The sequence below is a fragment of the Pundamilia nyererei genome, unplaced genomic scaffold (assembly GCF_000239375.1).
Source record: "Pundamilia nyererei isolate P.nyererei 1_Seehausen unplaced genomic scaffold, PunNye1.0 scaffold00019, whole genome shotgun sequence".
Lineage (NCBI taxonomy): Eukaryota > Metazoa > Chordata > Actinopteri > Cichliformes > Cichlidae > Pundamilia > Pundamilia nyererei.
The window spans coordinates 900,636-916,684 of NW_005187420.1; the positions used below are offsets into that span (position 1 = coordinate 900,636).

General features: G+C 38.7%; 2 protein-coding genes across 3 annotated transcripts in view; both read left to right on the plus strand.

Moving 5' to 3' along the window:
- adgrg1 (adhesion G protein-coupled receptor G1) overlaps positions 1-6,177 on the plus strand; it is a 19,933-nt gene extending 13,756 nt beyond the window's left edge. The window contains exons 4-13 of the mRNA XM_005726316.2: positions 77-102; positions 263-468; positions 661-777; positions 1,218-1,260; positions 1,371-1,477; positions 1,648-1,763; positions 1,845-2,107; positions 2,186-2,285; positions 2,511-2,788; positions 4,706-6,177. Of these exons, the coding sequence (XP_005726373.2) occupies positions 77-102; positions 263-468; positions 661-777; positions 1,218-1,260; positions 1,371-1,477; positions 1,648-1,763; positions 1,845-2,107; positions 2,186-2,285; positions 2,511-2,788; positions 4,706-4,833 (1,384 nt within the window). The 3' untranslated portion in view covers positions 4,834-6,177. The remainder of the gene's footprint in view (positions 1-76; positions 103-262; positions 469-660; positions 778-1,217; positions 1,261-1,370; positions 1,478-1,647; positions 1,764-1,844; positions 2,108-2,185; positions 2,286-2,510; positions 2,789-4,705) is intronic.
- Positions 6,178-8,600: 2,423 nt separating this feature from the next.
- slc7a6 (solute carrier family 7 member 6) lies at positions 8,601-16,043 on the plus strand. 2 transcript variants are annotated; one of them, XM_013909109.1, is made up of 10 exons: positions 8,601-8,860; positions 11,622-12,204; positions 12,295-12,420; positions 13,571-13,715; positions 13,829-13,952; positions 14,049-14,152; positions 14,285-14,381; positions 14,655-14,804; positions 15,168-15,351; positions 15,447-16,043. In XM_013909109.1, the coding sequence occupies exons 2-10, from the start codon at positions 11,715-11,717 to the stop codon at positions 15,512-15,514; spliced, it is 1,488 nt and encodes a 495-aa protein (XP_013764563.1). In that variant the 5' UTR covers positions 8,601-8,860; positions 11,622-11,714; the 3' UTR covers positions 15,515-16,043. The 2 variants fall into 2 exon arrangements, with proteins under 2 accessions (XP_013764563.1, XP_013764564.1); XM_013909110.1 differs by having other exon boundaries at positions 8,601-8,688.
- The last annotated feature ends 6 nt before the right edge of the window (positions 16,044-16,049 follow it).

The following is a 16,049-nucleotide window of genomic DNA, read 5'->3' on the forward strand; positions in this document are numbered from 1 at the left end:
CCTTCTTTGCATCTGAGACTGTGTGCTTCCATTTTTAATCCAGACTTACTTTACAGCACATTTTTGAATAACCTAGAGTATTCATGCAAGTAGAGGGGAGAAGTGATGTAGTACAGAAAATAGGGTGGGAGGTTAGTCACATAAAAGTGACTGATGGCAGCATTCTACTGACGATTACAGGATGGTGTTGAAAGCTGACTTTTTTTTCCCTCTAAACGACCCTAAAATAGAATCATTTAGTAACCCAACAATCTCAAAGCAGAGCTACAAGCAGAGCTGCAGAGTGAAGCAGGTTTTGCTTACATTGTAAAAACTCACAGTTCTTATATGTGCTGTCTTTTCCAGGCCATTGCTGGTAGACCTGTCAAGTCCAATATCACTGTCCACCTCCCTGCTGCCTTAAAACAAGCTGCGAAAAATGTTAACAATGTAGCCTGCACTTTCTTCAAGAACATCTCCCTGTTACAGGTAAGGCTGTTTGCCTTCAGTCGATACAGGCACATATGACAGGATTTCAGGTGACCTTATTTAGCTGTCAGCCTGCAATTTTTTCCAGTGTTCACATTTGCGATACTATCTGGAATACTTTTGTTGCTTTGTGTGCAAATATTTATGCTGCATTGTGTAAGATGAAGGTCAAGTTGTGTGTGTTTCTTTCAGGAGGCTCACAAAACTGCCAAGCCTATCAATGATGTGGTGGAAATCACGGTGGAGAACGAGATCATCAGAAATCTGCCTGAACCCATTAGGATAGATTTTTACCATGAAGCCGTATCTGTAAGTTTGTGTGTTTCTGTGGCCTTTAGCCTGTGTCAGTACGCTCCCCACCCACTTTATATTACTTAAAGCTACTTCCTTAAACTGACACTTACTGTACCAAATAGTAACTGTTGAATTGACTGCAATGTGCAGCAGCACAGATGCCAATACACACACAGGCTGTCAAATGTGGCTCAAGTGCGGATGCTGTTAAAAGAAAAACAAGATGGTTTTTACTTCCGTCTGCATATCTACCTCCACGGTGCAGCAAACACACAGAAACCACTTATAGGTTTCTTTTCTAACCTTATGTCTGGCAGAAACAGACTGTTGTTTATGCAATTTTATTGCATCTGTGCAATGCACACAACAACACATAAAAGCACCTGTGACGTGGATATTCTTTGACATTGTGGTGACATTGCAGCTCATGTCTCTCCCCTCCTTCTTTATTTCAGAAAAGAAAAACAAGGGCATGTGTTTCATGGGACACAAGAAAAGGTTGGAACCATTTAGAGATGAAAATTATGTCCTAATTTACATATTTATCTGTATTTTCGTTTATCATAATTTTCAGCAATGCGGACTGATTTGATATTTCCATGTTGCAGATTCTCTGCAGGTGAACTGGTCGAAGGATGGATGTAAGACAGAACAGAGTGGGGAAAACCACACTGTGTGTCAGTGTAACCATCTGACGTACTTCACTGTGCTGGTGGTGAGACATGCGGATACACTGCTTTTCATACAACAAATAAACAACAGACAGAAACCAATAGTGATGAGATTAGTAATGATTTTTAAAAGATACACAGAAATCAACAGTCTTCATTGTACCAGTGTGTCTTGTGAAGGCCATGTTGCTCACTGCACTGTTTCCTATGGCAGGACCTGAATCGTCAACCAGTGCCCCACCTGCTGGAGCTTACTGTCATTACATATCTGGGATGTGCCATATCTCTGATCAGCTGTGTTGCTCTTATAATATATCTCTGCAGGAAAAGGTACAGATGTTATTTATGTAATATACAATATAGATATTTTTTTTATTATTTTATTATTTTAACTTTCCACTGACTTTCAAGGAGGCGATCAAAGGAGCAGTCCTTGCCCATCCATGTGGGCTTAGCTGTGTCCCTCGCCTTCCTCAGCCTGATTTTTTTCTTCAATGGAGTCCTGGCTAACGTGGGAGGGGAAAGTGTGTGCACTTGGGTAGGAGCAGTACTTCACTACGCCCTCCTCTGCTCCTTCGCCTGGATGGGCATCGAAGTGTTGCACACTTTCTGGTTGGTCTACATGGTCTTCACCCCCCGCCTGAAGCCCTACATTTGGAACCTAGTTGGTTTTGGTGAGTTTCATTTCTGAAATGTATCTCAGGACACATAAAGGTAAAGCACATGTAAGACTCTTGATTATTCTTTTCCAGCTCTTCCTGCTGTTCCCGTTGTCATCCTGGCTCCAATAGGTGATATTTATGGGCTCATAGAGGTGCCACCAAGCGAAGACCCTGAGAATCCATATAAGATGTAAGCCTTTCCTTATCTGATCTAAAATTATTTGGAAAGTGAATAAATACAAGCACATGCTTGTATTTAAAATCATGCTTTCAAGGCAACAGCAACACATTTCAAGGGGATTATGGGAATCTTTAATAAAATGCTGAGCATATTTTGAACATCATTTGGCCTTTATATTTGTATTTTTATTCTGGATTTTTTTTTCTTTGTCTTCTGACTGTTTGATTCTTCCAGGTGTTGGATGGATATAACTGAGAATAAAGGCTGGCTAGCTTTCTGTTTGACCAACATGATGACTCTGGCCCTCCTGGTGTCATCTGGCCTTGTGATGCTGTTCCTGGTCTACAGGCAGATCCGCACCAGGGATGAATGGAAACAGAACCGAGTGGCATTTCTCAGCATATGGGGCCTCAGCTGCTTATATGGGACCACTTGGGGTCTGGCCTTCCTTAAGTTTGAGCCCATTTCTACCTTTATTCTCTTCATCACCTGTATCCTCAACTCATTTCAAGGTCAGTGCTTTTGCTGTACAGTGATTCCAGATTACACTTCAGGTTTAAAATGAGATGTTATACTTAAGGACAAGTACCATAAGGATATTTTGCAGACCATCACGTGATAGATGAGCAGTTCGACAGTCATGATGACTGAGAGATGCTCTCACTCTCATACATTCTCCTACAGCTGTGCGAACACTGAACTGCTCCTGATAAGACAGCTCACATGGACTCTTTGCTTTTCAGACAAAAACCAACATGGCCACTCACTTGTAAATATCCAGCAAAAGAAAAAAAGAAAAAAAATTAAACTGAGGCATGAAATGCCATGCATCTTCATCTTTCAAAATCCTTCGGGAGTTTCCAGAGGCATTATATTATGCTGGATGCCCCTAATTTGCATATAGAACCCTACACCTCAACTTTATGCAAATAAGGAATGTGTACCTCAACACCACATAGCCTGTAACACAATGCAACTTTACCTCAGTGTGTTATGTAGATGTTTTTGTAGCACAGTAGATGGAAACAATGGAAATGACAGACTCCTTGGACACATGCCATTGGCTTTGCAAACATGATGAGCTCATGTTTATGAACTACTTTGCATTTGTTCTTATTTATGATTACATTCCAGAAAGCTGTCAAAAGAGGATGATGATGCTTCTCAACAATAAATTACATCATTGTCATCTAATAAATACACAGATCCAAAGAAAAAGTGACTTGGAATAATCTCCATGTGCTTTTATAGCTTTTAACTATTTATAGTCGGTTGTTGGATGGGAGTATATTCATTGTTGGCTCATACACTGTGACTGTACATGTGGAGCCAGTGGCCTATTGTATCAGTGTGGGAATGAGACAATGGCCATGATTAATCAAGGCCTTCAGTTGCTGTTGCCTATCAGAGACAAAGCTGTTTCCTCTCACATGCAGCATGCTTGTTTTTGATTCAGCACCAAATATGTGATTTATTAACCCCATTATTGCTGCATAGTGGTATCACAATGTGTTCTATGCCAGCCATATAACATGCAGTGGCTAAATGCTACATCTGTAAATGACCCTACCTACAGGTGTATTATTTTCTTAAACACAGAAACAATTTAGAGCCCAATCTAGCTGTTTGCTGACATGACATTATCTACATTTATAATGGCTGTACGTTTGTATAGAATAGGATTCTCTGCAACTTCCTTGTTGCTAGCACACAAGCTTGGAATGGTACGAACACAAAGACCATCTGATCCAAGCAAAGGCAGGCAGCATAGAAATGACTAAACTATGTCTCGTTACAGTAAAACAAGATTAAAGATTACTTTTAAACTGAATCGTTATGATATCATTGTAAGAACTACCACATAAATGATACCACAGATTATTCATTTGTAGAAGAGCTGTATTATATTTTTGTCAGCAGAAGTTGTTGTAAATAATATGGTTTATTTTTTACAAAACAGAATATAATTTTTCATTTTCTGTTCATCATTTTTAGAGTCATTGTTCAGCTACATCCAGGCAGCTGATAAAAACATGAGTGTATTGGTTCACCTCTGTACACTGTAAAATAATTTATTTTCAAAAATTCTTTAAATAAAAAAAATAAAATTATGCAATATCTTTGAGTTAAAAAAATATTTTAAGGCTTTTGAATGATTTTAGAAACACGTGAAGTGAGCTGTTCTGCTGAGGAATGGTGGCATTTACTGCAAATAAGAGATATTAAAGGCTCATTTTTTATGTAGTATATCTGAGAACATTTTGCCACTGACTTACTGCAAATCATGCTCGTTTCCTGCTAGCATATTTACTGCAAATTTTCTGTCCCTATCACACTCACGTCAAAGATATTTTAAAACAATCAGATACTGTGGCAACTGAGTAAAAACAATCCATTTTGAATCTTGGTTTCTCGTCTGTCACTCACAGGTTTCTTCCTGATGCTGCGATTCTGCATGCTGGACTGGATGCAGAAGCAGGCTGGTGGCTCTGGTCTTGGCAGCAGCAGCACCGGATCTACCAGGCAGCACATGCTCCAGGCCCAGGAGAAGAGTTAAATGAACAAAGATGCAGAAGCCAGACTTTGAATGTAAAAATAATGCCAGTATACCACCAGTGATGGAGGAGCTGGAGGTTGACCAGGACGTTTCTCCTGGAGGATTATTCTGATGAAATGTGTCTGTCAGGGGTGGTAACTGCAGGAGAATATGAGCTACAGCTAAAAAAAAAGGTACAGCAGGTTCTCCATATATCCTACGTTTCTTAACTCTGTAACTCGGTAGTAACGAGCACAAGTTAGCTGTACGGGCAAACACAAATATGACCTGCTGTGTAACTGTAAAAGTGAAGATGGGTCAGTATTCCTTCCCAAACATAATCCAGCTGCTGTAACTTCTCAAACTTTGAGTGTGCAAACCTTTTTTATTCACTCTAAATTATTTATTCTTGAGCTTGTGTTCTATTTAGTAATCATTACAACAGGAGAAAAAAGAAACATTTTACAAAATATATTTGCTGTTTATTTATAGCTCTATATGTCACACATTCTGAGTTATAATTAATTTTGGTGGCGATTAGCTAAATATTATATATCAATAATTCACTCAAGTTGCATTACAAAAAGGCATTTAATCACTTGATTCTTCTAATTTAGGCCCGTGGCAAAGAAATGACAGTATCACTCAGGAACTCCTTAATCAGGCCTAAAGCCTGCGTTTGCAGAAAAGCTAGACTGGCTCTAGTTGTACAGGAGGGGGATGTCAAAGTTCAAACTAACGTATGTGAAATTAGAAATTGTAAGTTGGAAATAATTATGAATTATTCCCAACACGGAAATTGCGAGCAGGAATAGATGCAGGTTACTGTTCTATTGTATATAAAAAAAAGAAAGCTATATAATACTATTGACGATGTTTTGAACTTTAGATAAGCTTTTTATTTTATATTTTGTATCATGTATGCTTTTTTATAGCTGCTTCCTAAGTTGTTTAAAGTAGCACTTTAGATTTTCGGTCATTTAAACATGTACTTGTTGAGCCTCAGTGAGTTTTCTTTTGAACTGTTTTAATGTGCAGATGGTAAATTCCATATTGCATTTGTCCACACTGTAAATTAATAAGTGAATATTTTATAAATGAATCCAGAGTGACTGTTTTTCTTTTTTTCAAACCTGATTATCAGACCTTTGTCTTTAAAATGGGCCAAAATGCATTTATTTGGTTGGATGCGTTCCAGTATTAAATAGAAATGTAAAATTGTCATGTATTTCATTGGCGTTATGTTTCAGTCATGTCCAGCAGAACTCACATATGTAAGCTTTTAGATACTGTGATGTTTGCACTTTTTTCAAAATTTAAAAATTAAAATATATGTCACTCAATTTAATGTGTATATTTTGGTTTTCTGGATATATATTGACTTTTAATTAAAAAAATCTTTTGGTTAAAAATGTCGAACTGCTGTGTGTTTGTGTAAATGCATGCCACACTGCACAACAAGAACATTTGCAGCTTGCTGTTTTCCTGTTCCCTCCCTCCCTCTTATCTGCTTCCTCCCCTGGGTTTTGTTTTTTCTTAATTGTTGCTTTCTTGCTGCTTGTTTTCCATCTCCATTGTGATACAGTGCGTACGTATTTGGTGGAAGAAGCCAGCCTGATAGTTCGAAGAAAAAATTCATGGCTTTTCTTAGTGCCTCAAAAGACTTTCATTAATAAATTTCATGATAGTGTTTTACATTTTTTTGCACCATAGCAATAAAATACATCCTTGCTCCTAGCATATGGATGTCACATTATTCTGTCTTTTCAGACATGGTGTCTTTCAGAGGACAGGTCTTTGTTCCAAAGATTCAATGGAAACATTATTTCATCATCCTTAACATGTAATATATTCATAATAAACTAAATAAAACAGAACACTTCACACTGACTTTCCCTATTGAAAGGAATAATAATACATTATATTAAATATGCAGGGCCTAGCCTGGCGACCCCTATTGGATACAGACACCATGGTCAGGAGGGAAGTAGTGTTACCACTATGCCATCCAGCTGCTATATATACACATTGTGCCAAAATCAAGTCTTAAAATCATTATTCAAATTCATTGGTCAATTTTAGTGTTTAAAGGATAAAACGATGATTGAAATTGCATGTATAATTCCTTGAAGCTTAAAAGATCACATTTTGAGTTTAATTAAAGAATTTGAAACTAGCACATGGTGAAAATATGCAAACTCCCCAGGACCCTCGTGATGTGAGGCATCAGAGCTCAAAAGGTTACCGGTACTGTTGCATTACTAAAGAACTTATGACTGGTTGTTTTTGGCTGCCAGCAGTTACTTGCTCTGTGGTGAGCCTTTCATGGTTTTTGCTGTTTAGGAAACAAGACCCATCACTTAAAGTTATTTTGTAATACACTACTTTGTTTTTTATGCATTGCACAAAAGGTCTACAGCTATGAATGTGTCCTGGATTTTTGCGGGTGTGCTGACATGGATACATTTGTTTCATCACCTGACATCTCACTAACAGAATATTGGCACATTCTGTTCAAGTACCCCTCTGCCCCATGCCTCTAACAGGAATGCTCTAATTACACATGTGCTTTTTACACACTCACATCAAGTGCCAAGGGGCCAATATAACTGAGAGAAGTGATTAGGAACATGACAGCAACAACTTGATGATACTATTATTTGTAGCATCCTGTGATGACTTTTTGTCATCTTTTTTGCCTCAGTGTAAACACAATTAGTCCCTCTTTGGTATCGGAACAATGATATGTCGATCATGGGTAAAGAAAATTTCCAGGAGGGATGCATTGGGGAAAAACCAAGCTGGCAGCAGACGTGTTGCAGGCATCACACAGTGTCTCCAGGCTCTTTCACGTCTGTCATATACATTTAGTGTTAACCTGTCCTCGAAGCATGGTGCACTGATGGTAGATCTGTAAGTTCTAGTGTTCTCTAACAAATGCCAATTGAGCTGGATTGTGCTTGTCTGTGAGCACAAATAAAGAACGCTGGGCCCTCATGCAAAGTGTTAGTGTGATCAGAAATATATGCACCCGAGTAGCACACTGGAGGACACTTTCTGCTGTTACTCTTTGCACAAAGGAGCAGATAACAGCACTGCTGCTGGGTTGATGTCCTACTACAGACATGTCCAGGTCTTTTTGTCCATTGCCTGCCACCTGGTACCTCCTCCACACTCCTGAGACTGTGCTGGGAGACACAGCAAAGCTTACATTGGCCTGGATATGCCATCCTGGAGAAACTAGACTACCGTTGTAACCTGATTGAGTTGTCGGTAGCAGTAGTGACAAGGAACCTAGAAAATGGTAGAGAAAGATCAGTCAGAAAGGAGCAATGGTCTGTCACCACTAGCTGCAAAGTCATTCTGTTTTTCTTCTCCACTGCACCTGTTGCATTTATTTGCACTAACGCTGGTCCAGTAGATTTCCAACGATTTATGGTTCCTAACTGGACAGGATGATAACTTAACTAACTTTAACTTTAAGTTATACTGTGAAGATCATGTTTCTTTCTTTCTTTCTTTCTTTCTTTCTTAGCAATATATTTGATTTTGAGCTCTTAAAGTGCTAAAAACATAGCAGAGCATCTGATGTCTTATGTTTAAAATTTCCTTGCTTAGTGCTCAAACCAAACTTACGCCCACGGTGATGATATGACAACATAACGTTCTCTGAATGCGTTTTCTTTTTATTTATGTCATAGTCTTCCTAACAGATATGTTCGTACACGTATGCGCAGTTATATACGAAGAGCCAAAAATACTGCAAGATCACGTGACGACGTCTCCTCCTGAGCAGCAGCCGGTTGTTTACGGGGTGATGAGGACGCACTGCTGGCCAGCTGTCAAAATCATTAGACAGGAGGAAAACCAGCACAGGTACCACTTGGGAGCACGGCTCTGAACCCGTCGTCACTTAGCGGGCATAGTTTATGTTAAATGTGTTCGTGTTCGGAAGTTTTAGCACTATCTGAATTTAGACCGAGAAACGGGAGAAAGGGGGAGTCCGTTTGCTACAAGCTAGCCGCAAAGAGGCGAGACGGTACAGGAGGTAAGAAGCTCCGCATTCAAAATTAAAGCCAAAATTACAATTAGCCAATTCAGTTCGTGAGAAATTAAAGCTGTGTTGCTTGATAAAAGATGGGGAATTTCTGCTGTTAGGGAAAAACAAAACAAAGAAAAAAAGCAACTTCATGGTCAAAGAAAATCAAAGCTATGATATGCAGTGAGTCGGCTCAAACAATAAGCTAACAGGCTAATATAATTTGAATAGTCTCATGTTCTGTTGTTAACATTAAGGTAAACTAGACCAATTTTTTTTCCATTTTATTAATTGTTACACTTTTTTGTTCGTTCACTATATATCACTATTCACCGCGCACGTATTTTCATTTTTGAATTGAGGTAAATGCTTAGTAACGAAAAACCTGATGAACGTGGATTTGACTGATAAAATTGACAACAAAATGTAGCAAGGTTGCCTTGAAAAATAAAGAGAGAATGTGCGAGAAAATAGAGAAAGCCCTTTTCTACCAGAGATGCACTAGATGGTTGTAACTTTATTTTGAAAGTCTTAAGCGGAAATAAGGTTATTGTTTTAGGAAGAAAAAACCGGCTGCTGCTGTTTTGCGTTGACAGATGTTTTATTTTGACTTTGAGGTAGGCAGGGGACTGGCAAGAGAGCTATTAGATCATATCCATATATAGGTTAATTCTCTAGCCTTAAAAACAACATTTTACAGATTTAATTTAAGAAGAAAAAAAATTCACATCATTATTTATTAGATTTCCAACAAATGTATTTCACAAAGGAGGGAATAACGTGTCATTGAACGTGCTGCTTTTGCTCAGCACAACGTTTTAGAAACCAAAAAACCAAAATTAAAGATTGTTACGGTGGTCCACTCTAATAATTATATAAAACAATAGACATATTGTGACTACAGCAAACAAAAAAAAACCAAACCCTAAAAGCCCTGCTTGCTTTTGTTACTAGGGACTGTCTGTTATCGTGTTTACCTGCCTGTAGCTCCTCCTGCACTGCTGAACACACATCTTGAATGGAATGCACGGACAGATAAAACCTTTTTTTGTTGTAATTGCAGAACATGCTGGCATGCTTACATACTTGTTGAGACCAGTAGAATACATGATGTACAGATAGATTTCAGTATGATTCATTTCAACTACTAATTCCTGGTCATTTTTCTTCTATAAAAACTATCCTCCTTGCCATCACGTCTTTGTTGCGCAATGTACAACTGTAAGGCAAAATATAAGAAAGCTTGGAAGCAATTTTGAAATAGTTCTCATGGGAATATTTCTTGATTCTTTTACAAAACAGATCTTCAAAAGCAGGATTCGGCTAACTATTGGTTATGGTTTTTTGGGTCTGTTAATCAAAAGAATATGAAGTGAATGAGGATGCAACTACTTGGTTCATGAACACAATTTTCATCTGAAATGCAGCGATTTTCCTGAACAATAAACATTTTTGTTACCAACCTTATTTTTTAGCCACCGTTTTCAATGTGGAAAACAAAACAATATGTTTATTTTGTTTTTATGTTATACATTGTCTTTGCCTTACATAATTCATCTGTATTTGTTTTTTGTTTTTTTATTGTTTTCTCATGTTTTTAACTAATTGTGAAGCACTTTGGTCAACTCTGTTGCTTTTAAATGTGCTATAGAAATAAATTTGATGTGATTTGATTTGAATGCTATCGATTTTAAACCAGCTTTGGGGTTGCAGTTACTGAAGCTTGATGTACAGTACTGATTATCTAATGGATAAAAATAGCATGGATATGGATTCAGTTCAGTCAAACAATCTAACAGTTGGATATATTGTGCTTGGAAAAATCTTCTGTATATACAGTAGTCAAGTGTTTCTTAACATTGGACAGTTGACCTACTACGCAGTGTACTTTGTTGTTATTTTTATATTTTAGCCTTCTTTTGAAACCACAGGGAGAAAGTTAGTTGAAATCCAGAATATCACCATTGCATGAAAAGATCTCCAAGGGATGCCTGTTTAGTTTTAACTCTCTTTGAATGCTGAATCCTTCTTGTGTTGTGTAATCTTCAGGATCGTTAGCAGAGCTGCATGATACCTGTTGCATTTCGCACATATGGAGATTCACACCACCGTCACCCTTTGCTTTAATGAGGCACAGGCAGCTTAACGCAGCCATGAAGGCAGCTCTATCTCCTCTGTTGTTGAGTGATGAGTCAACAGCTGTGAGCTTGTTTGACTCATTGATTGTTAAATTATCATGAGGTAAACAGGTGGTGTGCTGGTGAGGTTGTGCGTGAGGAACAGATGCCTAATGATTGAAGTGAAGCATGTACCTCACATGCACACAGGCACAAGCAGCTGCCCATTAATGATGATTAATGCAGAATATAATAAGAGTTAATAAGCAGCTCATCATATCAAGTTGTGGTCATGTAATTGAGCTGTAAATTGCACATTCCACACTGACAATACAGAAAGCCACTGATATTCTAAACTGCTTCTCCCATATTCAGACTACTTTTGCAGCCTTATAATTTCTAATTTGGTTTTTATTTTTAAATAATTATTTCCCTTTTAACAGAAGTTAAAGGCTGAACAACCTTCAGCATCCTCCATGCACAACGAAAAAGGTCCATGTCATAGCCTTATAAATTATGTTTCTCCACTTGACTACCTCTGGCAATAAGTGATACCCTGAAAATCAATCACTGGACATTTCTCTGACTGCTGAGAATTTATTTACTCTCTACTTTACCAATAAGAATTTTCTTCTTCTGGTTCTGTTGGACAGGTTGTTTCAGAGGTTCTCAGAAATTGACAAGGGACTGTAGCACACACAGCCGGTCTTCAGTTCTTGCTGGTTTTGCCCTGTTGCAGCGGCACCATGGCCAGCCGTGAAGAGTCCAAGAAGATGAATGGCAATTCTGGTGACTCTTCTACCCTTTTGGAAACACCCAAAGTGAGCATGCAGCTTAAAAAAGAGATCTCATTGCTTAATGGAGTCAGTCTGATCGTAGGAAACATGATAGGCTCTGGGATCTTCGTGTCCCCGAAGGGTGTCCTCATTTACAGTGCCTCTTACGGACTCTCATTAGTCATCTGGGCGATTGGAGGTCTGTTCTCAGTAATTGGGGCCCTTTGTTATGCTGAGCTGGGCACCACAATCACCAAATCAGGAGCCTCTTATGCATACATACTGGAGTCATTTGGTGGTTTTATTGCATTTATTCGTTTGTGGACATCTCTGCTGATTATTGAGCCCACGAGCCAGGCAGTCATAGCCATCACATTTGCAAACTACCTGGTGCAGCCGCTCTTCCCAACATGTGAGCCACCGTATGCGGCATCCAGGCTCATTGCTGCAGCATGTGTTTGTAAGTACTTTAGTTCTGTTTATATCCAACTTCTGTCTGCTCATATCTATCTAGCCTTTTCTGCAGTAGTAAGTGTTCCTTTCTTTCCAGGCCTGCTGACATTCATCAACTCTGCGTATGTAAAGTGGGGCACCCGTGTTCAGGACATTTTCACCTACGCTAAGGTGGCAGCCCTGATCGTCATTATAGTCACTGGCATCGTCAAGCTATGCCAAGGTGAGTGGTGACGACAGTACTCACCGTTTCATGTAGTTTGGAAATTAGGATTAAATAACATCCACAGACAGATGATCCCTTGGCTTTAGTGCTTGTTGGAGGTTTTCTAGGTGTCAGGAAAATGAATTTTGTTTTGGACGCATAATTCATGGAACGTCTATTTGTCAGTTAGGAACTTTTAAATCAGGACTTCAGTCCTGAATTATCAGTGCAGCTGAAGAAAGTTAACAGTGTAGCTGTAAACCCATTCTTGAAATAGTACAGAACTTTCATAAAAATGAATGTATCCTCCAGGTCTTAAAGCAAACCCAATGCAAAAGCAGTCTTGGAACTCATTGGATAGTTCTCTAGTTTACCTGGTCAGGCCAACAACTATTTATGGAGTCTTCAAGTAAAGTCAAGACATCTTCCTCTTCTCTGTGGTGGTCATCGCCTGCAAATGCACACTATTAAAAAAACAAGTTAAAAAAAAAATCTAAATCATCAGATGGCAGCCACCAGTCTCAAGTCCTTCTTTTGATCAGTACAAAGACTGATTAACTTCATCCAAACAAAGTCTACTGTAATGTGTTTGGTGAACAAACCCAAACTATAAACAGAAACCAGAATCCTTCCAGTTCCAAAGAAAAAGTCAATTAATGATAAGGTCTGTATAATCATATTGATATGCATTAATCCTGATTAATGGATTGCTTTAGATTGTTATTATTTCTGAAGGTCAGCAGTGCCTTCAGAAATAATAACACTTCTGCTTAGGAGTAAAGCAGAGATCTTTGCATGAAAGTTTATGACAAATTGACTCTGGATATTGCTTCAGTAAACATTTTCCTAAGGACTTTATGGTCTTAATCGCAAGTTCAATGTCGTAATGAATATGGTATAAAATTTTGAAAATTACAGGTTCATTTAGAATAAAGTGAGTGATAAAGCAGGGGCTACCTCAAGTCAGCTACTAATTACCATACGAATGTGTCCTCAGAATCCTTTTATAACTGCTTGGTGCTACAAAACAAACTGAAATCTCGGGAACCATCAACATACTTCTCGCCAGAACACCTAATGCTGTGTATCTGTGGCATCTTATCACTGTTAATTTGAATGCAATGAGATTTCACAGACTGTTGCTTTGATTGTCATGTTTCCATTTTAGGCTATACAGGCAACTTCGAATCATCCTTTCAGGGATCATCTACCGACCCCGGTGACATTGCATTGGCGCTGTACTCTGCCCTGTTCTCTTACTCTGGCTGGGACACTCTCAACTTTGTAACTGAGGAGATCAAAAGTCCTGAAAAGTACATTTTCTTTTCAGTGTTTTTTTTTTTTTTAAATATTATTATTATTATTTTCCTCAGTAGAAAAGATGTGACAAAAATACTCAGCCTGATCAAATACCCCGTTTTTCCAGGAACCTGCCCATGGCGATTGCCATCTCTATGCCGATTGTCACCATTATTTACATCCTCACTAATGTTGCCTATTATGCTGTTCTGGATGTCAGTGCTATACTGGCCAGTGATGCAGTTGCAGTGGTGAGTAAACAAACTGAAAAGAAGTAGCTAATGAAATGGAAAACTATGCTTTTGTTTGAGTTTAAGTTGTTGAACCAGTTTCTGTTTACTGCTTAGACGTTTGCCGATCACACGCTTGGTGTAATGAGCTGGACCATTCCCATTGCTGTGGCTTTGTCCTGCTATGGAGGCCTCAATGCATCTATTATAGCTGCATCCAGGTAGAACAAACAAATATGCAATGATTTAAGAAGTGCAATAAATATACTGTGGTGATTTCTTTTTTTTTTAACCATTTATTTTTAGGGGTTGATTTATCTTTAAATGGCAGAAATGGTATCCTTTGTGTCCAGGTTGTTCTTTGTGGGATCTCGTGAGGGTCACCTTCCAGATGCTTTGTCCATGATCCATATACAGAGATTCACTCCGATTCCTGCTCTGATCTTCAATGTATGTAAATAGAAATGCAGATTATAGTGGGGGAAGAAACTCCTACTTAATAACAGCTCACTGGGAATCCTGTGATTACTACTCCTTGATTGCATTATTGAAACTCAAGGGTGTCAGTTTCACTTCTTGTGTTGGGAAATAAAAGGATATAATACAAACTGCTATCATAGGCCGTAAACCATAAGGGGCCCTTGGCACACTTGCTCTATTGTACTTGATCAAACTATGAAACAAACTCAGATTCTGGTGTCATTTTCCCCGTCTGCTGTCCAGTGTGTCATGTCACTGATCTACCTGACAGTGGAAGACGTCTTCCAGCTTATCAATTACTACAGCTTTAGCTACTGGTTCTTCATGGGGCTGTCCATCGCTGGCCAGATCTACCTCCGCTTGAAGGAGCCAGACAGACCCAGACCTCTTAAGGTATCTCAGGTTTTCCATGTTCAGTTTGAATATAATGCATGTAATGTTAGAATGTGGGTGACTCATTTTAATTAAATGTAATTATAGTATTAAAAGTAATGAAACAGATTTAATTTGGCTTTATTTAATGCTTTAGAAAAAAAAACAGCTTCTACACACACTTTTCTGCTTTGCCAACATTAGGCTGACTGTTTCACTAATAAGTAAAGTTACAGTAACTGGATGGATGTTATGCTGAGGTATGAAGAATGTCACAGTGTAGGTTTACTCATAAAATCCAAAATAATGATGATGAAGCAAATATTTTCATACTATGTTTTTATTTAGGAGGATCTGTTTTTGAACTCGTGACTCTCTCTGCAGCTCTCATTATTATACCCGGTGGTGTTCTGCCTCTGTACCATTTTCCTGGTGGCAGTTCCTCTCTACAGCGACACCATCAACTCCCTGATCGGCATTGCCATTGCCCTGTCTGGTGTTCCAGTCTACTTCCTGGGTGTCTACCTGCCAGAGTCCAAACGACCACCTGTCATCACTAAGCTGCTGCGTGAGTGCACTACATGGGAAGCAAGAAAGATTTGTCATTTTCACTTAACTTCACCTGAGTCAACTAACCAACACGGTGTTGTCTGTTTTTTGCAGGTTCTCTGACTGACTTCACCCAGTACACCTGCTTCTGTGTGCTGACTGAGATGGACAAAAGTCAATAGACTCTGTTACACTTTAAAACCCAGGAGTTTGTGCATCCTCACAGCCAACAGATGTGGCCTTCAGCTGTATAAAACAAACACTCCTTTGTTGTACTGTCCACTGTCATCTCAGAGTTGTTTACAGCACTGAAGGTGCTGCAACAGATGCACATATTCACCTAAAGATTTTTGTTCTGGGAAAACATTTCAAGGTGCAGTAGAGAGGTGGTTATGCAGTTTATTTATTATGAATCCTTATTAAGTTTAGCAGGTAATTTTATAGACTATATGCCTTTTAAACAGTATATGCCTTTGAGACTTCACTGGTGCTATGAACATGACTGCAGGGACCAGAGCATAATGCAGGTAAATATTCTCTCCTGGGTTCCAACTAAAAGGTGTGAGTGTGTTTAACATTGATCTAAACTATTGGTCTTATTTATTTTCTAATGAAGAAGGGGAGAAAATACTGCTGCTGCTATTTGAGGACAGTGACATCCCTGTAATGTCATTGCCTTTATTTACTCTTGGCCTCATTGCTTGTAGTTTCTTGCTG

Bases quoted from the DNA above. Each gene is read 5' to 3' on its own strand.
- slc7a6 (XM_013909109.1), top strand. From the start codon at position 11,715: ATGGCCAGCCGTGAAGAGTCCAAGAAGATGAATGGCAATTCTGGTGAC. The intron at 12,421-13,570 runs GTGAGTGGTGAC...TTTCCATTTTAG, and splicing joins CATCGTCAAGCTATGCCAAG to GCTATACAGGCAACTTCGAA. The intron at 13,716-13,828 runs GTACATTTTCTT...CCGTTTTTCCAG, and splicing joins GAGATCAAAAGTCCTGAAAA to GAACCTGCCCATGGCGATTG.